We start from the raw sequence: 26371 nt of genomic DNA, 5'->3' as shown, positions 1-26371 counted from the left end.
GAAAAAGAATCATTAATGTCAAAATAAAACTTCCTTCAAAAATAAGAATCTTGAATAATTTCAAAATCTGGTAAAAAGAAGGCATGATATAAAAATAATATGATGGTTAAGGATTTAGATTACTCTGTACCAGTATTCCAGTCACTAATTAACTATAAATCATAGTACTGTACATGTACTTCTCATAATAATAATTTTATTTACTACCATACACTTTAAAGATAAATACCAGTTGTGGTAATGATCTCAAAATGAGTTTGAACAGAATCCAATGAAATTACAACCAAAGTGTATGTATGTACATGTACGAATAAAAAATATGTGCCAATTGGCTCTGGAAGAAAATGCGTAATTGCTGAGAAATGAGCAAGATAAGCAAGGAATTCCATTAAATGTCGGGTATTTTTCGAAGCAATATTAATACACCGTCCCACATACGCTTTTCTGTGTTAGTGATCATCAGAATAATTGAATTTGAGCTAAAATTTCATGATTTTACAAAGATAAGTTTACTTAAATATACCAGATCTAGATGTATGATAATATTTTGACAATTAACCTTGATTTAAAAGACTTTCTCATGAAATTATTGTTTCTTGCAACTACTGTCTTTTACCTTTAACATATTGTTTAGGAAAGGTATTCTAGTTTTGTCAAATCACTAGGAAGAATGCATTCTTTTCTTTACAGATACACATGGATTTTCTGAAAATTTCAATCAGTAAGGCACATAAATTTCATTTAATATCAAACTTCTGTTGTTCTGAAGAAAAAAATAAAACTCACTTTTATTTTTACAAAATTATTTTGAAAGTCTAGACAAATTAACATCAACAAAACGGAGAGCAGCATTAGCAGGTTTCAAAAGCAGAACAAGCCAGAGCGACACAAGGTGGCGCTATTACATAAAATACACAACACACAATTAATGGCGGAAGATGATCAATACTTTTGAAATTACTGCAAACAAATAAAAAAAAAATAGGTTTCTAAATTCAGTGTAGCTACCAGTCCAAAAATAATACCCATACATAATTCCATGATCTCTTTATACCAAAATGATTTCAAATCAAAAGGAATGAAATAAAATGCTGCAAATCATGACAATGCCTCGAATTTTTTCATAATAATCGTGGAATGATAAATACCTCTTATGATACAAAACATACAAACGCAACCTTTTACATATTGGATACATTTTCTGAAAATATAACAAATCAAAACATACATACAAAAAGTAGAAAACATAGTACCACAATCTCAGGACTCAAGTCAAAATATATTCCTATAATATATTCACTTATCCATAAAGATGTTTAACAGTGCATTTGGTAGGATAAATATGGTTTATACATTCATGCAGTGTTCCCGACAGAGAAACGGTAGATGTCGAAATGACCTTAAATTGCTATAAGAAAATATAAAATGCTAATCTTATTGTGAAATCAATCACATTCAAAACTTATGCAAATCAATGGATTGGCCTAAGTGTCTGTATGATATCTCTCAAAGTCAAATCAAATATCTAACTTTGGGGTAACTATACATTTATTAATTTAGTATGATGAAGATCCCATCTACAATGTACATCAACTAGGATTCTTTCTAGACTATCAAAATTCCATTTCCATAAGATTTTTAAAAAACTTTTTTGCTGTTTTGGAAGTTGTAGTTGATTTGTAATCATTTTTATCATATTCAATTTGTATTTGTTTATATCAATGATGTATGTTTGATTTGTATTTGTTTATAATGTTTATAATGGAAATAAAAATAAAACTTGAACTTGAAAATATACTCTTATGTATAAATGAATGATGTTACATCCATTGTCTCGTTTTTAACGAGCCAAAAAAGGATGTTATACTTCATTTCAAAATATTTCTTTCCACAAAGAAACTTTCAAACCTATTTGAAGATATCCTAGTAATATTTCATATGATCAACACTGTATAGTATTGAAACATAAAATATTATCAACAATAAATAATCACTACTTTATATAGAGAATACAGAGGAATACACAAATGCCTTTAAATAAATAGTGACAGAAGTAGAAAAAAGCCATATTTCTTCTCAAAATCTTGGTCCAACGTAACATCTATATATTATAATCGAGATTTAATCAAATTTGTTGGTTAGACAAATTTTTAAAAGTAGCCTCAAACTCTCAGCACCCTAAATGGAGTATTGCACTTAATTGTGTTCCAGATTTTTTCCCACAATTCAGCAGTAAGGATATCATCCACAAGACTTCTTTTCCCATAACCTACTGCTGGAAATCATACAATTAACAAAATTAAATTTAACAAGGGGGGGGGGTGTTTTTTTTTTGTTTTTTACAATAGGTTGTGGATAATTAATGGAAGCAAGTTCACCATGACAATAAGCTAATCCCTCCAAGAAAAACAGAGTTATGAATGATAAATAATCATTAATTTTTAAAGTTTGAATTTTGTGACATGACAGATGAGATGCTCCTCCAATCAATTGAGGCCAGAAGTTGACATACACCCAAGAAATTCAAGAAAAGGTTAACACTTGCCAAACATTATGAAATTTACTGTATCTTATAAAATATTTGTGCTATAATGACGAATTTGATATCAAACAAATGAGTGTGTCATGCCCCTTCATCGCATTGCTTTGTCATCCGGAGCTGAGTAGTAGGCAGGCTTGAGTAGGTGAGGGAAGGCTGGCTTGAGTCGGCAAAATGAGTAGTAGCAGGAGCAGGAGAGTAGATTGTCCGTCTCAGTCAACCTGCCCGAAACATCAAGTCTACTCTCCCGCTCCTGCTACTACTCAATTCACCGACTCAAGCCAGCCTTCTCTCACCTACTCAAGCCTGCCCCCTACTCAGCTTTCCACTCCTTCTGGTTTACAGTCCTTTTAAGGACTATACTCATTTTGAAAAGAATACTCTACTTTCTAATCTCCATTTCATCTCCATTTCTATCCACTTTTCTTATCTCAGTCATTCCTAGACTTTACACATGATGTACCTAAACCTCTTCCGCAATTGCTCATACCACCATGCAAACCTTCAAACATCACCGTGAATGAGTGACATCACAATAAGGGCGCTAATTACCGCATACATTTGTAATTCCGAAGCTTCGTTATTCCGAAGGTTCGGATATTCCTAATGTTCGTTATTCCGAAGGTTCGTATTTCCGAAGGTTCGTAATTCCGAAGGTTCGTTAGTCCGAAAACAAAATGAGGTTCGTAATTCCGAGGGTTCGTTAGTCCGAAAACGAAATGAGGTTCGTAATTACGAAGGTTCGTTAGCCCGAAAACTAATGACTAACGAGCCTTATTTTGTTTTCGGACTAACGAACCTTCGGAACAACGAACCTTATTTCGTTTTCGGATTAACGAACCTTCGGAACAACAAACCTTATTTCGTTTTCGGATTAACGAACCTTATTTCGTTTTCGGATTATCGAACCTTCGGAATAACGCCACAAATATTTGGATTAACGAACCCTTTTACGTTTTCGGATTAACGAACATCGAGGTATAGGCAATTTTCGTGTTTCGGAATTACGAACCTTCGGAATTACGAAGTGTAACCGCTACTTACCCCCATGTATTATAAAACACACCATTTAATCATGACATTGAGCTATTTTATTTTCACTTTTACGAATTTGTAAATGGAATGCAACTACAAAGAAAAAAAATATCAATTTCAGTTTATGATGTCAACTTTAAAGCAGTTTTTCCTGCCTATCAAACAATGCACCTGTTCACATGTGGTAGATTCATAGCCTACCACTCATTCATGGTCAATACTTAAATGCTCCCCAGTCCGCAGCCTGTCGAATGAAATCCTTCAAGTAGGTTCCATCCAGATTGTTGAAGGCTTCAGTCTTTACCACTGCCGTCAGATGGTTCACCGCAAACTTGAAACAGAAGGCCTGAAGGTCCTGGGGAGTGAACAACATTATCATTAGACCTATTTCAGTTGAGAAGCTCACTTCAGGGAAATCTTGTAAAGAACTTTGAAAATAAATATTTTTGGTGGTATTCATTTCCAACAGAATTCTTTTATTTTTTTTAATAAGTTTAATTGTAACTTTACACTTATTCTGATTTCATGAAGTTAAAAAAATGAACTAATACAGTGTGTATAAAAAAAAAGTTTACACTTAGAAAAAATCCTGTAAAATCATACATATGTAATATCCTGAAGATTTTTCCACACTTACACATTGGTACAGATCCATTTAAGCAAATGACGATGTAACTGTCGAAAAATATTTCCGCTTGAGTGAGCACCACTAACTTTTGAAAAGTTAGTGAAAAATGATTTGCGCAGAACTTTGAAATAGTTATGCGAATAAAAGTAGACCTTAATCATGAAGAACACGTGGAATTTAGCTATTAAAATTGATTTGAAGATATATTTACCCTTTTTTAACTTGTTTCCATGCCCAAAACTCTTCGAAGAGTGCATTGCGCCCCACCCCAATGATAAAAACTTAGTGAAAAAATGCTGGAGATGTCTGATATAAACTTTTGTTCAGATTCAGTAATATCCTCAGATCCAGCTGGCACAAAAAGGGTAGTAAAGGTTGTGCTTACTAAGTGTTGAAATTTCAATTTGGGTGGCAAAAGTGTTACAAAATGCTTGAATGAATCCATTTTATTTCAATTGACTAAAAGTGCAAGGGAAATGTAAGAGAAATATTTCGCACATTAAGTTTGATTTCGCCCTTTCCCTTTAACACAGCTTGAAAATGATCACTTCTGCGCAAACAGATTTCTGCGAGCTTTACAGAAATGGACAGTGCTCACTCAAGTTTAACATTCTGTCAAAACTTTTACTTTAATTGGATAGATGAGACCCAAACCCATGATTGTATGTGAAAATATTATCCACACGTTGTATATTTTTTAATTCCCACACCTTTTTCAAAGTGTAAACTTTTTATTGATACGCACTGTAGAATAGTTTTTACTTATTTTCATTTGACCTATTTCATTTTAGAAGCTAACTTTCAGGTAAATCTTGTAAAGAACTTTGCAAATAAAATATTTTGGGTCGTATTCATTTCCAACAGAATTCTATTCATTTTTTAATAAGTTTAATTGTACAGTAATTTTACACTTATTCTGATTTCATGAAGTTAAATAGAAAAGAACTAATAGAATAGTTTTTACTTTCACATGTACATATTCACACCTGCACTACAAGAACAAGCTCTAGCTGTATATATTATGAAATAACAGTATGTGAAAAGTTCCACACATACACACACAATACCAGTGCATTTATCTTCATCACCTTGAAGCAGCACTTACCCTGGAAGAAGAAGAAGCTACCAACTTTGGCTTATAGAAGACAAAGGGCAGACATGATTCAAAATGAGGATTGTATAGATTAGAGAATGAATAGAGAATAATATTACCTTTGCTTCATATCTAATGGCAGCTTCTAGCAACAGTGCAGCATTGTCCACATTGATACCTTGCTTGATGATGCGTTCACACTGCTTCTTTAAATGCGTTTCACAGTAGGAATTGGCAAGATCTAACAGACCTACACACAGAAAGATAGAAAATTATATATTAGGAGGCATTACATGTACATGTCAATTGGTTTCATATCTTTTGAGCTACCCCTAAAAACAAGCTTGTTATACAACTCCCAAGAATGTTCTGTAATCTGATTGGTCCAAATGGGATCACATGATATTCAGCGAATTGCACTATTGCATCCAAAATGCACTATCCTGCACTCTGACGTCAGAGTGCAGGAAGGACAGTGCGAGTTCTGGAATTATCTAGAATTATCTTGAATAAAGTTCACAATTTAGCAATCGGGGCAACTCAGTAACATGGGTGGGAGGGGGTGTACAAAACAAACAATAAACACATTCTTGTGCATAGAGAACCTAAATAATGAACTCTGTGCTCCACTCGCCAAATAGATATACCGCACTCGGTCCTGCGGACCTCGTCCTCGGTGCAGTATATCCATTGGCTCTTCTCGCACATCGTTCATTATTTGGCCCTGTATGCACGTACTTACGTGCATTATTTGTATAATAACTAGCCCTCTCGGAACCTATAGACTATTTGCTCATCTTTACTTGCCTTACCATATTGATAATATAAGCTGACCATTCTGAGGTGTTCAATTATTGTTTCAGTGGCCCAACATGGAGTAGTGTGTGCACAGCACTTTGTAACCGAAAGGAAAAGGCGCTATATCAAATGTCTCCAGATTTGATTGGATAAATCCATACTATCCCTCTTGGAACCTATAGAATGCTTGCTCATCTTTACTTGCTTTACCAAAATCTCATAATTCATTGATCATTTCAATATGCTGGGCCATTCTCATAGAATAAACTTCCACAAAACATCTGTTTTTAACACCTGCAGGGCCCGCTAGGACAACAGTTTCCAGAACTGAAAGGGCTACCCTCGGTAAATATGCTGTTATTATTATCATTATCATTATAATTATGATTATTATTACCATCCACGACAAGATTATGTTCACAATTATATTTAAAATACAGTCTGGATAGATTTTCTTAGTTCTGATGCAAAATACTTTATGTTTTTAAAGGGTGGTTTTCTTGCCAATGAAATCTGGATTTTAAAGACTGCCCAAATCTAATACCAGTTTGTATTTTTGTATCTTAGGCTATTCATATCACAATTATTGTAATCTTATATTTATATTGATAATTGCTCAATTTTGCAATTTCTGCTACAATTGTATAATATTTGTATGTTTTGGTGGAATTGAATAAATATTAAATGAATAGAATCAATTTTATCTCTAAATCTTTTTCCTTTAACCCTTATATAAGTGGGGGGTTCAAACTGACTTCTTACATTCAAGTCTTGCGCATCTCTTGAGACCAACTTTGCAACCCCCAGGTACGCGGATCCGAAGTGACACAACATTTTGTAAGTGAACGAACACCCAAAATACCAAAGAAATTCACAAAACAATAAAACATAGGAAATTACTTCTGTTTCAGCAATTTTCTTTGGTGAATATTTGTTGAAAATGTCAAAATCAATATTTTCACCCAAAATTAGCATTCCACTAGCCATTTAAAATGAGCAAAACACAAATACATAATTTCATACACTAATTTGCATAATCAATTACGTAAAAATTATAAGCAATAAATCTTTTTGAAATTTCACTATACAGTCTTGAAGTTTACATCCATCTCTATGTGAGTGCACATCTTTCATAGCGATAACGCCATCAGCGGCCAAGATCTGAAGTTGGGTCAAACTGACCTCCCCCTGGTAAAAACCTGGGGAGCGTTTCATCAACACTTTATATCCGACAAGTTGTCAGATGCGACAACCTTCCTTGATTCTGATTGGCTGAGAAGCAATGTTACTTTGGTAACTATCGGATAAAACAGGACTTGTCGGATCAAGTCCTTTCATGAAACGCTCCCCTGGTCTGAAATAGCCCAGTTAAATTATGGTTAAAGGGGAATCCAGCCTTGGCCATAAAATGTTGTGTTGGGAAGGAGAAAAATAAATTAAACAGAATGGTGAAAGTTTGAAGGGAATCGGACAACCAACAAGAAAGTTATAGCTCATTTAAATTTTAGATCACTAATACTATGTAGATTTCAAATTGGCAACTGGGTAAGTAAATTATGACAAGGGGCAAGGACAACTTTCCCATAGGCCATGTACTTTATTATCAGGGATTTGTGGTTTTCTCCTAAGTACCCATTCCCCTGGGGCAGTAATCTAAATATAACCCAGGTAGTATATTGTTTTATGTCCTCATGAAAGAAAAATATAATTTGAAATAAAACTTTGGGGATAAATGACATTTTAGCCATAATATGTATTGGAGTACATGGAAGAGTAGTCCTTGCCTTACATCACTATGACATCCCATATGCGGCCAATTTGAAGTCTCCATGGGTATAGTGATTACCAATATTTACAACTTTTAAAAATTCATAACTTTCTTGTTGTTTGTCAAATATTGTTCAAATTTTCACCTATCATCTTGTCTGATTTTTCTTTTCCTTATAAAAACAAGTTTTTATTTGGGTTGGATTCCCCTTTAAGGATATTATCAATTTGAGTTTACCGATGGCATCGTGAGGCGGTAGCGAGACTGAGTCGGTGTAGAGATATTCCAAGAATGCATGGTACACCGGGTAGGTGAATTGAGTTATCTCTATTACACTGTAACAAAGGAGAATCAACAAGGTACATTTTGAGAAAGCATAAAAAATCAAAGGACAAGGTCAGCAAAGGTTAAAAGGGGAGTGAACTGTGTGTGGTCTCTCATTGACGGGGGGGGGGGGAGGGGAGGGGGGTTATAAATACAGTCTTATAATATTTGTTTTCAGATATCTACTAATACTACACAGAATAAATTGACCTATAATTGTATTTGTACAGAAAAACTAATATGTGTTTTGAGAGGAAAAGTAATCGTTTTGCTACTGGGTAACATAATTATTGCGGTATAACTGTATTGAGTAGTTAATTAGCATGTTATCATTCAAGTGGGTCTATACATGTATTACTAGACTACATGTACACTAGCATTATGGGTTAGGAAACTGGCCAGGTATGAGTAGTTGAGGACTCGAGATGGCGCTATTTGCTTGTATCTGGTTTAAATAAATTGGACAAACGATTGAATATTGAAAACACTAATACAACTGAGATCCTCTAATTGGCATCATATTCCAGATGTGTGATATGAACAACTCTCTTCTTTGGAGACTGAAAATATACCCAAAGCATAACATATTTATAGGACAAGCAATTTATCATCAAAATAATGTTATGAAGCCTGCATATCCTCTCATGAAAAATAGTTACTCTTTCAGATAAGTTAATTTTCTAATTTTCACTTTTGGACACCAAATTATTGTTTCCGCTATTCACAGCGAACCTCCCCTGGCGATTTGATTTTTGGTTTGGGGGCAGCTGTTCATTTTATAACAGCAAATATTTCATTGATAAAGAAAAACTAAAGATGAAAGAAATCACTTACTCTTTGCCATCTTCATCCCAATGTGACTGGAACATACTCCTAAAATGAAGACATCTGAAAAAAAAGAAACAAATCAAACATTGATCTTATGACTTACCTTACACAAAAATGTTAGTTGTAGTATAAATTGAAAACTGAAGTCGAATAGAACCTTCTTCTGATCACGACCAGAATGGAACTCTGACAAAATATTTACGGCATTCCAGCCAGGTGTCTGGTCTTTTCCAAGCCATAATGATATACTGTCCCACATGTGCATATTAGTGTTGGTGATCATCGGTGTGCCCATTTTTCAGCTTAGATTTCATAATTTCACACAGTTACATGTAGGTCTATGCAAATGAACCAGATATAGATCTAACATGATATGATGACCATTATTTCAAAGTCTTTCCCATAAAATCATTGTTTTATGCATCTACATGGGCATGAACTTTATAGCTTTAATATCCAAATTGATCTCTCTCAGGTTCACAAACACATAAAAGATAGATTTGTATAATACATAATAATAATAATAATAATAGGCATCAATATAGCACCGTCTGTCTAGCCTGTGGTGCACTAACCCAGGCTTTAGCTCAAGCTGCAATTCCCCAGCACTGAGTATATTCAAGGACCTTGCTGGGTTACGAATCCCTTCACCTGGGTTGAGAGCAGCACAATATGGATAAATTTCTTGCTTTGTTCAGGTTGCAATAACATATTGGTTGGTATTCAGATCATTAAAACTAGGTTTATTGATAGTCTACACTAGAATTTTAAACCACTCTTCTACGGAATGCTGGCTTCATAATATTTCTTCCATATTCGTGGCAATTATAGTGTACCGAATGATTCATAATTCCATTTATTATATATTTTTTGTATTTTCCTATTCTTGCCAGTTCACGACTCATTAATCATTTGACATCTTAATGCAGCAGGATAATAATCTTTTTTTTTAATTGGTGAATAAGTTGACAACTGGCACTCCATAAAAATATGATCAAAGTTATCCCAGGTTTAACTAAACCATGGCAATCAGAATACCACTCATCATGTCTATATTGGGTACAGTGTACCTGTACATATTCACCTTGTCAGCTGCCCAAGGCACTTCTATATTTCTGCTGTACTTTGGCAAAAGGAAGCAAGTTACATAAGTATGATTTACTGTAAATGAGCAATGTGTGTTCGTCATTTACATAGGCGTCAATGCACTCTAACAGCATATTTTCTTCAATATCTTTCCATAGAACGATCATTTCTTCCCCAAATTTTGCCTGAACGTGCAACATACAAAGGTTTTTTCAGAAACAACCATAACTCAAATTTGACTGGTGTATCACTTGCTTCCTTTTGCCAAAGTTGGGCAGATTACATCGACTAAGTTTGGCTTGGTCACCGCTTTTTGAGGAATTCTTCCTACTGGTAACCATTCACATCACCTGTGTCAAGTGATGATGATGATGGTGATGATGACGACAATGCTGATGATGATGATGATGATGATGATGACAACGATGCTGATGATGATGACGACGACGATGATGATGATGGTGATGGTGACGATGATGATGATGATGATGATGATGATCCACAGCATTTATATTGCACCATATTTCTGTTAAAAACATTCATTGGTGCAGGCTCATCGAATTAAGCTAATTACTACACATCTGCTGAAATAAGTGGGTTTTGAGGAACGGTTCGAAGAGTTCAATGCTGTCAATTTCATGGAGCGAAGAAGGGAGGGAGTTCCATAGGCGTGGGAGCAATAGAAGAAAAGGCAGTATGGCACGGTCTTAAAATCCCCAATTAGGTGTCTGATGGGTACATAAAGAGTGACACCACTAGTACTAGACGAGCACAAGCCATGACGTACACGGCAAGTAAAGCATGATGTGGATGAATTTCTTGCTTCAGGAAATTAAAGCCGTTTCTGGGATTCAAACCCACAACCCTCTTGCAAGGTGTGAGTCAGAACCACTAGGTCACAACGATTTCACACTATTTTAAACCCATGCATTTATAAACACACCTGATTTTTAGAAGAGCTTTGTGTACATGAATGTGCTTTCCGTCCACCGAGAACTTCAAGTCCGACGTGTCCTGGTTATCAAAGGCTAGAGATAACGTCTCCTCAAGAGATCGCCTACCAATGAAGTTTTCTAGAGGGACAAAGGAAGGATAGGATATTAGGGTAATGCGATGCTCATGAGGGACGAAATAAGAAAGAAGTGAAATATTGGTAACAACAGAAAATAAAATGTCCACAGAATCAAACACATTTGTCGCAGAATTATAAAAAATTATAAATAAATGAAATCTACCAAACCCTTTTTCAGGAAAATGTATAATTACAGAATAATGAGCAAACGAGGATCGGGAAAATTACTGAAAAATGCCTGTCTGTTTATGGTGTGGTCCCATAAGATGTTTCCTATGTTAGATACACCAGAAAAAGCATCTGTTAATGAGATGATTATAATTTCAAGCAAGTCTGAATTATTTTGATTTAACTGTTCTAAATAAGTATTCAGGCATATGATATCCACTACAGGATTGCTTCTACATGTATTTCCTATCAAAATTAAAGGTCAAATCCACCCAAGAAAAAGGTCGATTTGAATCAAAAGAGAAAATTCAAAGAAGCATAACGCTGAAAATTTCATAAAAATCGGATGTAAAATAAGAAAGTTATGACAATTCAAATAACATTGATATGCACAACTCATTGACATGCAAATGAGATATAAGATGAAGTCCCTCACTATTTCTTTTGTTTTTTATTGTTTCAAGTATACAAAATTTTAATTTTTGCAGATTTGACAGTAAGGACCAACTTGACTGAACCATGAAATGTTAAAACAATGGTAATATCATGTGTTCAGGAAGGAATAAAGTGGGATTTTTTTTCTCATGACAATGAGGAGTAAATTAGAATATTTCATATGTATCATATAGTAAAATACAAAAGAAATAGTGAGTGGATGACGTCATCAGTCCCCTCATTTGCATACCGACCAGGATGTGCATACATCTGTTTCGCGAAATAAAGTGAAACTTAAACATGTCATAGCTTTCTTATTTTACACCCGATTTTGATGAAATTTTCAGTGTTATGCTTGTTGACTTTATTCTTTATTCAAATCAACATTTTTTCTGGGGTTGACTTGACCTTTAAACTTAGATATCAATTATTCCTTCTTACCAAAGGTGAGTGGTCTGTAGGTGACAGCAGGAGAAGCGAAGCACGCAAAGACGTCATCCAGGCACGTAAAACGAGTCTCCATGGGGGAGGTGATAGACTGACCTCGACATTGACCCCACATATAGATCTTTCCTGTCTGCGTCATGGCCGCTGAGATATGAGCATAATGGGTGGCTGCGATATCTATGAACCTGATACAGAGAGGAAAGAGACCTTAGTAGGCCATCATCTAACGGTTTCCGGGGCCCCGTCTTACAAAGAGTTGCGATTGATCCGATCAACCAAAACTATTACTATTTCGTCTAATAACCAGTTGGTCTAATACCCATTTTCTTTTCCTTCATTTCGCACAATTAACACTTTAGTTTAATAAGACCAAATGGTATAGTATATGGACTAAATGGCTATTGGACCAACTGTTTATTAGACATAATGGCATTAGACTAAATGAAAGTAGACCATATGGTAAGTGGACGAACTGATGGTAGACCAAATGATAGTAGACGAGTTAACAATTGGCATTAGACGAATTGTAAATATACCGGTAAATAAGATTTATTTTCTTTATATCATCAAGATTAGATAGATACAATATTCACCTTCCTATACTCTCTCCTATTTTGGTAGCCCCACAGAGATTGGCCTTGTTCCCTGTTCCAAGCTGACCATATGAGTTAGCACCCCAAGTATAGATATTCCCTTCGTCAGACAGGGCCATGGAATGGGCATACCCACATGCGACCTGGAAGAGATATACACGAGGACCAGGAGAAAAATTAATTAAAAATCATTTATTAAATATTATACAAATAATGCATGCAGCAGAGTGCATTAATGAAAATGCAGAGCACGCGAGGTTTCTTTAGAAAGGTGCCACACTGTGCACGAACCGCTGGCGGCAAGTGCCCAGTCTGCACCATCTGAAGAAACCAAGCTTTCTCTGCATTTACTTTAACGCACGACAGAGCAAGTGCATTATTTGTTTTATAAAAAAGCAACACAGAAACAAATTCTTGAAAAGTTACAGTACAGTTTTCTTTGACTTCTCCCGGGACTTCTACCGCACTGGTCTACTTGAGCGTGCAATGTCAATTTTCGTTGCGCACATTTTGCACTACCGTGCATGCACAAAAAAAGTTGGATGTCATGTGACGCGTATTGGCCAATCGCGAAGCTTAAAATAATACAACTATTTTATAATTTGAATTTATGAAGTCATACATTGCCAAAACCCCGAACCGAACCAAACCTGATCATGGTGCCTGACTTGCAGCGCTAGTCATATATGTACATGGTGCACACAGATGGATACATTGCGATTTATTTGGCTTAGACTTTATGGCCCATATTCTGAAGTCGTGTTTAAATTAAACCCTGGTTTAAAGTTGTGGTTTAACTATGGAGAGCCAATCGGGGCACAAATCCCTAACAGTACACAATCCAATTTATCAACTCGTGTGACACTCAAATTGTCCACAATTGTCTGGGAATGATAACTGAAGTATTTGTCCTCATTGTGAAAGCATCATGAAACAAAAGGGTAAACATAATAGATATACAATATAAATAGAATTTTTCAATTTTTCAACACAGAAGCAATTTTAGCACAGAGTTAGACCGTGGTGCAAGTTAAACCTTAACCCAAGTTAAACTTTAAAATCATTACTTATAAGTAACATTCCAGGGCTAATTGAGAGCGAAGCTGGCTCAGTCGGTAAAGTGCCTGCCTGTAGAACCGAAGGTCATGGGTTCGAGTCCACCCCAGGCAGATGACTGAAGCCTGCGTTGTGTGTAAACATTCCAAAGATGCAGGCTATGTTGCAGTGGAAAACACTGTCCCTCAGATAAGACGTAACTGGACGCCTCATGTAGAGGAGAGGGACCACCTTTGCACGTTAAGAACCCACTACACTATTCGTATAAGAGTAGGGGGAAACCCCCGTGTAGAGGTCCACCTGCATTCCCCCAATCAGTTATATCTGGACGAGAGACCTGCAGATCATTGTGATTCAGTTTGCTTTTCTCCTCCCAGGCCAAAACAAATAATAATAATAATTCAAATAACTTTAGTATTTCACTTTATCAAGCCAAATATAAGCAAACTACTACTAATTTTATTATTATTATTATTATTATTATTATTATTATTATTATTATTATAATTATAATAATAATAATTATTATTATTATAATGATAATAATAATCATAATAAAAAAAATAATAATAATTATTATTATTATAATAATAATAAAATTAGTAGTAGTTTGCTTATATTTGACTTGATAAAGTGAAATACTAAAGTTATTTGAATATAGCTTAGCCAAGTAAAATGCTAAGTAATCATTACTGTGAATAGAATACAAGCATTGGTGGTTGCTTACCTGAGCAATGATTAAGTTATTCAGACTAGATACTTTGCATGGACTGGGTTGATTGACATTGTTCCCAAGACCAAGTTGACCATTTCCATTGTAGCCCCACCCATAGACCTTGATGAAATATACAAAGAGAAACATATTCTGTTATTTACATTCATACATATGTATATGTTTGTTATATGTTTATTATCAGAAAATGGAAGTGAAATAAACTAAACTGAAACTGAAACATACACAGAAATGAACATGCATGTATCAACATACTTTTCATTTTCATAGCGGGAAAGCAAGACATTGGCCAAAATTCACATTTTAGTTTTGAATGTGTGGTTTGAAAGTTGAAACCATAGTTTATTGCAGATTTCATTCTCAATTAAGCACATATATTGAGATAACATCTAATAATGAATGTATGAATTTACAATAGGGTGCTAAAGTAATTGTATAAATGAGCCCATTGTACGGATAAATCAAACATAACAGTGGACTCATTATTAAAAATTGTGGCCTCATAAATGCTTTAACCTGAGAAAAAGCGTCAATTTACATAGCGCCCTGTGATTAATGCGTTCAATACACATGCTGAAATAAACGTAGTTAAAGATGAAATCTGCATTAACCAAGTTTTCAATCCACGGATTCAAAACCACATTGGTGAATATGGGCCTGAGAAGGTTGAAGACCAAGGAATATCACTTGGAAATGATCAGAAGATATGGAAATCACTCAAAACCCTAGTCACATATAAACGCAGATCCTCAAGTTTGATGAACTAGATCCATACACTTTCAGAGTTATGATGGTTACTCAACAAATACCCCCCCCCACATGGCCAAAGTTCATTGACCTTAAATGACCTTTGACCTTGGTCATTTGTCCTGAAACTCGCACAGGACGTTCAGTGATACTTGATTACTCTTATGTCCAAGTTTTATTAACTAGAACAATACATTTTCAGAGTTATGATGGTGATTCAACAAATACCCCCAACATGGTCAAAGTTCATTGACCTTAAATGACCTTTGATCTTGGTCATGTGACCTGAAACTCAGGCAGGATGTTCAGTATTACTTGATTAACCTTAGGTCCTTAGGTCCATATACTTTCTAAGTTATGCTGTCATTTCAAAAACTTAACCTTCAATTAAGTGTGGAGCGTTGTGGCCCAGTGGATTAGTCTTCGGACTTTGAAACAGAGGGTCGTGGGTTCGAATCCCAGCCATGGCGTAATTTCCTTCAGCAAGAAACTGATCCACAGTGTGCTGCACTCAACCCAGGTGAGGTAAATGGGTACCGGTAGGAAGTAATTCCTTAAAAAGCTGTGTGCGCTCTGAATGCCTAGCTTAGCCGGGTAATATAGGAGCGCCTTGAGCACCTAACAAGGTGGATATATATGCGCAATATAAATACCCTATATTATTATTATTATTATTAAGATTTGATGTTGACGCTGGCACCGGAGGAAAAGCAGTGCCTACAGTCTCACACTGCTATGCAGGTGAGACAGCAAGGTAAAAATTTATGTTTGCTCATGACTTTCTGGATTTTTTATTTGGGGGGTAGGGGTAATTAAAACATCATTTATTCACATGATTATAATCCTCATCTCAGTATTTACACTGCTTGTTTTTATTTCATATACATATCTTACAATTTGTCAATATTTTGCTTTTCTGGAAATGTGGAAATAAAATTCAAACTTTGACCAAGGGAATTCAAACCAATACAATGATGCTTATTTATAGAGGAAAGTAATGTTTGGTTTTTTTTCTCTCACCTCTCCACTGTCGATAACAGCTAGGGATGATGTCTGTCCACAGGCAATTGAGACAACACGTTTTCCACCTGACATATCAACAAAAACATATTCATTACATGCTAGTTCAAAATCATATCATACATGTATTAATCCTTAATGTGGTGCTGTTACCAATTTGCACTAAACAATAAACTTAGAGCAGCAATTTATCTGGCAAGATAAGATTTAAAGGACAAGTCCACTCCAACAAAAAGTTGATTTGAATAAAAAGAGAAAAATCCAATCAGCATAACACTGAAAATTTCATCAAAATCGGATGTAAAATAAGAAAGTTATACAGTGGAGCTATACTGTGTGCATACAGTAGGAGAAGGCAGTCGACACACCCAACAGACTTTTTGAATTTGAGAAAACTTGGCATATGCTGAATGCGTCTTATAATAATAATAATGGATATTTAGAGGCGCTAAAAACAAAAAGTACCATAGCGCGTACAATGTACGAATAATAATTTAACATGAATAATAATTTAACAACTACAATATTCAAGATAAAAAGGGAAATGAATTATTGAGGAAAAAGGTATGTCTTAAGGGAAGATTTGAAGCCAAGAACACTGGAAGCATTTCTTATTGAAAGAGGGATAGCATTCCAAGTCTTGGCAGCTGCTACAGCAAAACGTTTTTTTCGGCAGAGGAGAGTTTTGACAAGGGAATGCAAAGTCTGCATGTGTCAGTGATTGAACGAAGATTACGAGAGGGTGTGTATAATTTGATGGTATTATTAAGACATTCAGGTGCCAATTGATTTAGAGTTTTGTATACATATAAACAGACTCTTGTGGGGTGTTGCAAGAAACTTGCAATCAATCGCAAGTCTATTTTTGGTCCCTTAATCATATGTCTTGCAGTTTAATTGCAAATTAGTGATCGACTGCTGTTTCTGTTCATGGTAACTACCGTAGGAACTTGGCAGGACAGCAATTTTTTTGCTGGTAAACGCCAAGCTGGTATATTACCAATTACCTAGGAAACATTTTACGTCTAGGTTAATCAGTCATAGGGGCTGACAATATAGACAACAGATATTACTCTTGGGCCTTTTTATCAAAAGTGGAGTCAATGGCAGAGTGGGGATTCGAACTAACAACCTTCCGATTATGAGTCCAATGCTCTAACCACTGGACGACACGATTGCTGATTTGCTACAGTTAACATTGATCTATCAGTTGTAAAATTGCAACAGAATATATATATATATATATATATATATATCTCAAAATCAGGCTAATAAATTGCTTCTTGTGTCTAAATTAGAGTTTTTCATCCTGTACTGTGGTCTGTTTCGGGTTTTTTAGGACAAATACAAGCACTCATACACATATTTTGTCTTTGTTTGAGAATTTTTCAAATCAGCTGCTCAGAAAGTGAAACGATCCCTTCAATCTCCACAAAACAAAACTTAATCAGAAAAGGTTTCCAAGCATCAACTCTATGTACGGACATCTACAAGCTTGCCACATATTACAAGATATCGCATCGACACCATGCATTAACAAGTCACATTTTGCATTTAAAGGTCAAGTCCACCCCAGTAAAATGTTGATTTGAATAAATAGGGAAAAATCAAACAAACAATGCTCAAAATTTCATCAAAATCGGATGTAAAATAAAAAAGTTATGGCATTTTGAAGTTTCGCTTATTTTTCACAAAACAGTGATATGCACAACTCAGTGACATGCAACTGGGTCAGTCGATGATGTCCGTCACTCACTATTTCTTTTGTTTTTTATTGTTTTCATTTTTTACATATTTGACAATAAGGACCACCTTGACTGAACCATATAGTATTAAACAATGCCAATTCCACATATTCAGGGAGGAATTAATAGTTGTTTCCCTTGACAATATAGAGAAAATTAAAATATTTCATATTTCACATAATAAAATAAAAGAAATGACGTCATCAGTCTCCTCATTTGCATACCGACCAGGATGTGCATATAACTGTTTTGTGAAATTAAGCGAAATTTTAAAATATCATTACTGTCTTATTTTACATCCGATTTTGATGAAATTTTCAGTGTTATGTTTGTTGGATTTTTCTCTTTTTATTCAAGTCAACTTTTTGTTGGGGTGGACTTGTCCTTTAATATGACAGTTCCATGAAGTCAAATTATTTTATTTGAAGTTCAGCATAATGCTAGAAATACTGAGATTAGAATTCTAATTTGCTGCAAGCCTTGAAGTCTCAATAATATCCAAATAGGCCTCAAGCCACAGCTGATATCATTGCGATTGGCATTGGTTTTCAATACACTGGAATTTTTATTTCATGTACACTTCTCATTCAAATTTTATAGGTTGGAATGGTCTACTACTATTTTTTTTTTAAATCAAAATGGCAACCCATCATGTAGGGTGCACCAAGCTGTAAAAAACCCAAACTCTAATTTGTACTTACTCAATACGGAAGCAACTTTCCTAGGAGTATTGATATTAGCAGTGGCACCAGAACCAACCTGACCACAGTTATTGTAACCCCAGGCAAACACCTGTTTGAAATCAATTAAGTATAAGCTATTGAATTCATTTATTTTCCATTAAAAAACATGCAAAATCAAGAATATACAAACATTACAAAGTATAGAAATGAGACATTATACAAATGACGTATCATAATTAAAAATAAATGCAAAATACTTTGTTTTATATATACATATAAAATAGGAAAATTGGATGCCCATGGAAGCAGTATGCTTGTAGGGTTGGGTCACCCAGAAAATATATGAATCAGTAAATGATGATCCAAGTGAAAACATGACAATTTTGTGTTAATGCTCTAAATTTAGTGAGGAAGTCTAAATAATGTGCAAATACTCATCTGTAGGCAGTCTCAATGTGCTTTACAGTCAGAAAATAGATTTGAACAGCAAAAAAAGTAAAACTGTAGCCTAAATTGTAACAATTTTTGCAAACTGTATGAAAAATTTGAAATTTATCTACACTGGTCTGACAGAGTCACTCTGGAATAATCTCTCTTTTTAGACCTAAAGTCTTTCATACAAAATAAAGTTAATACAGATACATAGAAATTAAAAAACAGATTAGAAATTCTCATAGAACACATTATATTTCACTGCAACGTATGCTTTGTCATGGGTATGTACATGTACATACCAGTAATCATTATATTGAAAATAGGTGAGGCAAAGAACTGATTTTTTTTTTTATTATTGTTTATGCGGTAAAATTAAAATTACATAAAGAATACGTACAATTCAAGTATCAAAGAATGAACAATTATAGGAATAGAAATTAACCACTTGAATGCCAGGGGGCAGAAATAGCTAACTCAATAACTGTGGCAATATACCTTCTTTCCCACTTCCAGTGGTTAATTAAAACATTTAAACATGGAAAAAGATGATCCATTAAGTTAGATAAATTATTTTAAAGGTTGTTTTGTTCAAGTGAAACATTTTACCTCTCCTTTAACAGTGAGGACAAGACTGTGGTGACTTCCGCAGGCTATATGACAGACCTTACATGTACCAAGGTTGGTTGAGATGCGATGTGGTACCAGTCCTTGGCTTGTGCTACCGTTGCCGAGCTGACAGTATCCGTTGTGACCCCAGCTATCAACAAAGGAGAGAGGTTCATGCCATGTTTGGTGATTATTTCAATAATAGCAGGGATTATCAAGGTGACGGTGGTGGTGATGATGGCAATGATGATGATGATGATGATCATCATCATCATCATCATATCATGATCATGATCATGATGGTGATGATGATGATCATGATGATGAGGATGATGATGATTATAATGATGAAGGGCATTTTCATGGTAACTGACGTTACACGGCACAATTTTACACACTTTTCATTGTGTGTATGATTATCTCTAAAACAACAAATGATGGGAGTTTGCTTAAAAGCAAAAAATCATGATTGCTGCTGTTGAAGAGGATATATTTGCATCCTTATCATTTTTATATGAAATTTCATCCAATATTTAGTGATCTTGTGAATTTATATTCACTTTTTTTCTCATCAATTTATCAGTTTTTTCTCTATTCTAAAAAAACTTTGCATCCAATTTCATAAACGACTATAACGATTCATAATTCTAGCTGCGATATTTGTCTTGGAAAACAGAATGATTTGTATAAATTTATAAGAAGTTGATATTTCTTAATAGTGATCCTTTAGCAGGTCTCTGTTGTAAAAGTTAACAGCAAACAGCATCCCTTTGACTGTGACTCTAGGGTGTCAATATACCAAGTGAATAAACAAAAAAACACCTTCCACTGACATGTAAGAAATAATAAATTGATGAAAAGAACTCATCATAAAAATTTTTTTAAAGCAAATTACCTTGATTGAATTGACAAGTATTTAAATTGTTTTATTTCCCGTTTTAATTCACATAAACTGTATTTTGCAATTGGGTTTACTGCGACTCTTGTACATACATAGGATTATGACTTCATGGACATCTGAATTAATTCATTGCGGCATTATTTAAGTACCTTACTTCGGCACAAATAAAGTTTAACATCGCAAAAACAAATACCATACCTCCAGATTAGCTAAGTGTAAACATACACCACATGAAAATGTAAATTAGTTGGGAAAAACACATATGACCTGTAATAGATGTGTGTTCTTGGCAAGGACTTTGATCAATTTTTTAGGTGTGAGGTTGTTGTTTTTTTGTTACTCACATATGATAGATATAGAAACAAGTCCTGGGGGGTGTTTCACAAATATGACTTAAAAGAGTCGCACTTTAAATGTCTAGTTGCGTGCTGTATAAAAGGCATGACAGTATTGGTCATATCATGCCAAGAGGACGTGCACTGTTGCATATTGATCAATAAGATTGCACGTTGCATATCATGTACGTGTCAGCATTTAAGTGCGACCTATGTCACTTTAATCTTTGTGAAACACCCTCCCCACTTGTTCAACGACACCTACCTATAAATCTCCCCATTCTCAGTGGCAGCAACAACATGCGGTCCACTTCCAAACGCTAGGGAATTCACACCCTTCTTGCAAAGGGACTCTATCTTCCGTGGTGCCAAGCTGGACTGGACATCACCGAGGCCAAGACACGCATTGTGATTGTTGCCAAAGGCAAAAACCTCATCATCCTTGGTGACATAGATGGCCTCGTTGCCTGCGCTCCCGTAGACACACGCAAGCCTTATGCCGCTCACCAGAAGATCGTCAGCAAGTAAAGAAAATATGGGCCACTTGGCAACATCGTAAACGTTGGTCATCATGGGAATGTCCGACTGTTAGTATCTATTTGAAAAAAAAAAGAAACGTTGTCTAAGAGATTGAATATGATCCTCAAAACTTGATACTTGATTAAATAATCCCTTAGGCAGCTTCCTCATGCAGGAAGCTACATGTATACTGGGATGATGAATAAAGTGAGCCACTGGAAGGAGTGTCATGAAGTGCAGAAATAGTGATTGATAGACATAGCAATTGACTGTTATTTAGTAAAACATGCTATGCTGAGTGCAAGTGAAGTCCAATCTATTGACTTTAAATCATTTGGGATCCAACAGGAGGCTGCATCATTCTGATGGCAGGGAGAGCAGCCTCTTTAAAACTGGACATTCCTTTGGTATTTACAGCTGAGCTGGGTAGGTTGTTCCAGTTCCTTATCATTCTTGGATAGGAGAACTTGAAGGGGTATCAACAAAAATTGAACAGTTATCTAGGTACCGCATTCACGTTATTCTGTCTATGATGCCTACATGTGCAAATCTTATCTAGATTCGAATGAGTATGGAGTATAAACAGCACCTTGGGCAACCAATTGTGCCCTAGCTGTCCAATATCTGATAACAAAACTAATGCTGAAATTGTACCTCTTGCAACTGTTTTTTCCATATTTTTTTTTTCTTCTTACTTTTGTCCTTCTTTTAAAGCAATGAAAATACATGTAGTACCAGGATTTAGGCATGTCCGATGTCCCTAACCCTTTACAACACAAGTTACACATGTCTGGGATGTCTGGTGTCAAATCAACTCTCATATATTTAGTGAGGTACAATGTGTGACCGGCAAGCATAATATAAGATCTCTGTTAAAACCCTGCCTATGGTGAATCTACATGTAGATCTATGCAGGACTGGAATAGAAGCACTTCACACGGCTTATAAATTCAATTGGTCGAATGCCAATTCCTCCAATTAGCGACTCGTCTACTATCATTCGGTCTACTGTCAGTTCGTCCAATATCCACATGGTCCACTTGCCATTTTGTCTAATAACCAGCTGGTCCAATAGCCATTTAGTCCAGTCTTTTCATTGTATAGACTTTGGAGCCCAATATTACCAGTTTTTTTTTTTATAATAAAGGTCATTAACTATTGACAAATTAAAACACACCATCATATGCCTTTATACTGCATCTACTGGAAAAATACAGTTGTGTCTGCGGTCAAGTTTCCAGGTCTATCTTGTACTGTACGTTGTCTTCCTAGCTTGGATAAATTGCTATCTGTGCTATTTGTGCTTTGCTGTGCCAATGCAGTGACTAATACTCCCATGCGTGAACATAATGCCATGCAGACCAAAACTTGTATAGTTTTGTTTTGAAGTGATTGACTGTTGATGCTGTGACTATACTTCAGCAGGCAAAGAATTCCAGTCGCTCACCACTCTAACACTGAAGGTGTTTTGCCTCACACTCAACCTACTCGTTTTCAGAAAAAGCTTGTAAGGATGGCCACAGGCCACGGGTTGCTTGAGTGGAAGCTGATGTGTATGTGTATGTTGATCATGTGTATTTTGACATCCTCACTCCCTTACACACCCATTTCCAACAACACAAACACATGGGCTTATTTATTTTTCATTTTTAAGAACCCCCCCCCCCTCCCCCCTCAAAATAAAAAAATGAGAACAAAAATAAATACAAGTGGAACACCTCTGGCAGTCTCGCCTGCATTACGTTATTTAATATAGCAGCAGTGCTAACTTTGAAAACTACTATAAAATAATCATTCACAAAAACACCATTCATATGATGACATAATACCACATTCATTGACCATAGATGACATTTGAACGGTGACTTAAGACTTGTCAACTACACCCATGTCCACATTTCATTCACTCTATCCATAAACTTTCAAAGTTATGATGGCAATTCAACAATTACCCCAACATGGCCTAAGTTTATTGACCTTAACTGACCTTTGACCTGGGTTTTGTGACCTGAAACTCACAGGGGATGTTCAGTGATACCTGATTACTCTTATATCCCAAGTTTTATGAAAAAGATCCATAAACTTTCAGAGTTACATGTAGGATGGTAATTCAACAAATACCCCCAACACGGCCAAAGTTCATTGACCTTAAATGACCTTTGACCATGGTCATGTGACCTGAAACTCGAGCAGGATGTTCACTAATACTTGATTAACCTTATGTCCAAGTTTCATGAACTAGATCCATAAATTTTCAAAGTTATGATAGTAATTCAACAAATACCCCCAACTTGGCCAAGTTAATTGACCCTAAATGACCTTTGACCTTGATCATGTGACCTGAAACTCAAGCAGGATGTTTACTAATACTTGATTAACCCTATGCCCAAGTTTCATGAACTAGGTCCATATACTTTCTAAGTTATGATGTCATTTAAAAAACTTTACCTTAGGTTAAGATTTGATGCCGCCGCCGTCGGAAAAGCGGCGCCTATAGTCTCGCTCTGCTATGCAGGCGAGACAAAAAATGAAATAAATAAACAAAATTAATATGTAATTAAAATTCAGAGAGTCTGATCTAATAATGATAAATTAAGATAGATCTAAAAGTCTAAATTATTTCCAAGCGATTTTGCTATTTTTTATTGAATATCAATGTGTAAAATTTTAATATAGAGTAAAGTGCCCAAATATCGGACACTTAAGCATAATGGGGAAAATTGGATTCAAGTGACATAGAAACTGTTTATTCTATTTTAATTAATTTTAGTTAGTCCCATTACGTATTATCCCATGGAATTGTTGCACATGGGTTGAGTTTGTGCGGACTTTGTATTTTGTTGTATTCTGCTTTGTTTTCATTGTACAATTATATGCCCATTACCTATTCATAAAATGCCTGCATGATCAATGACTGGAGGACATCTTCCTCGGCTCTGCGAGTTAGTTAATTCGACCACCCCTTGAAGACGTCATAGCCCATGATGAGCTTGACAAGATTGACGTCATGCCAACAGCTCAAAGATAATATCAATTCATCCACAGACTGCTAACCTGTATGTATTTATCACGAATGTGACTCTTTAATACTGCTATTAGTTTATCAAGGATCATACTTCAAAAGGAGTTCATCATAAATTGTATATATATTTTCTTTTCTACAAAGAAATTGCAACGAATTCCAAAGGTCATATGTTTGAATCATTGCAATCTTTGTGAATCCAAATCATTTTTTAAAGGTGAACCTTAATGTTGAATGGAACTATTGTGAATTATCAAGATTTGTTTGTTTTGTTCAAATTCACCAGGCATATTCTATTATTTCTCCAAAGAGTAATAAAGAAGGTAAATGATTTTACCTAGTTCATAATCACTAAACAAATCTACAGACTTATTTAATTCGTGTTTGTATTTCCCGAGACAGAAAGAAAGAAAAATGAACAGAGAAAGGTTCAGGAACTTCAGGAAAGAATGTTAGGAAAGATTGGAGATAAAGATAGATGGCAAAAAAAAGCAAGCAGGACGGATAGAATTAAGGATGAAGAAAGAAAGGGTAGAAAAGAAAGAAAAAAAGAAAGAAAGAGAGAAAGAGGAAAAAGTTCAAACTTCAAGCAAACAAAAAAACCAATCATCTAACAAAAATATTAATATTTGGTTATTTTTATATATATTTTAAGAATTGTTAGAAAACTAAAATGTTTTAGAAATGAATAAAATTTCAAAAGTGAAACATTGTAAAACTTAAAAATTAGATGAAACATTGTGGCATCACTCACAGGCATCTCTCATCCCATTACAACGTCCCATTGATCACAACAAGATTCAAAACCAAAGCTGAAAACTCAATAATTTGCTCCTCCGATTACATCACCAAATCAGTATCTGAGAATCCATAATATTAATATAATTATAAAAATTTCCCACCAGTTTTGTGATTATTTTGGTGGAAAAACTGCTTATCATATGAGCTTGTTTATCATGTGAGATTGTTTGCACATTGAGAAACTACATGCCTGTGTGTTAACTACACTGTATTCATTTGCAATATTATTGAGGAGGAAGAAAATCACCGCAGAACTTGCAAAAGTTTACAGTAAAAAACCAAATCAATTTTATTGTTGATTCTGTTCCATCATCTGTTGGTAATTTGATGAAAATTGTTCACCTTTATTTTTTAACTAAATTTTTTAGTATTGTTTATTATATTTTGTTCAATATTCTGATACACGGTAAAAATAAATATTACTTGGCATCCCGAGAAGAGTTTGTCAAAACTTAGAATTTTTAAGTTAAATTGTCAGAACGCCGGGACAAAGCCAAAGGAACAAAATACGGGATATTCCAAAAGAATCCAAGGAAATAAAGGATGTCTGGTCACCCTGTTCCAGAGTTCCTTTCACACGTCTGTGATCACTATAGTCTTCAGTGCCCTGCCAGAAAGGGGCAAAACTAGGAAGTCCAATCAAAGCCAATTACTACTGGACAGAATGAGTCATCACGAAAAAAAATACAAACAAGTCAATAAAACACCACACAATAACACGCGAATGGGACCGAACTACAACAATGTAATATTATGCGATTTTATGTCATTCATTACAATGAAAACGAGGGCTCTACTAATAGCTAATGGCAACTAAATGGCAATAAATTATAAAATACAACAGTCAATAATGATTCCAACATACCTGAGCAAAGCAATACACCCGCAAATGTTATTTTCAGCGAAATTCGATCGTCGATTCAAGAGTTTTGCCTAAAAAAGTAAACAAACAGT

The 26371-nt window shown here is 35.1% G+C and overlaps 1 protein-coding gene across 1 annotated transcript; it reads right to left on the bottom strand.

Annotated features, from left to right (window-relative positions):
* Positions 1–176: 176 nt before the first annotated feature.
* LOC129279240 (RCC1 and BTB domain-containing protein 1-like) lies at positions 177–26371 on the bottom strand. Its single transcript, XM_054915334.2, has 13 exons — positions 26283–26371; positions 21341–21670; positions 19840–19990; positions 18817–18907; positions 16371–16438; positions 14598–14705; positions 12815–12957; positions 12216–12406; positions 11043–11172; positions 9020–9073; positions 8099–8196; positions 5415–5545; positions 177–3929 (listed from the first exon to the last, which is right to left on the bottom strand). Exons 2-13 carry the CDS (start codon positions 21646–21648, stop codon positions 3789–3791), a joined length of 1614 nt encoding a protein of 537 aa, XP_054771309.2. The 5' UTR covers positions 21649–21670; positions 26283–26371; the 3' UTR covers positions 177–3788.

Source organism: Lytechinus pictus, chromosome 16, assembly GCF_037042905.1.
Source record: "Lytechinus pictus isolate F3 Inbred chromosome 16, Lp3.0, whole genome shotgun sequence".
Classification (NCBI taxonomy): Eukaryota; Metazoa; Echinodermata; class Echinoidea; order Temnopleuroida; family Toxopneustidae; genus Lytechinus; species Lytechinus pictus.
The sequence above is the reverse complement of the archived record's forward strand: the minus strand, read 5'-3'. Positions and strand labels throughout refer to the sequence as shown.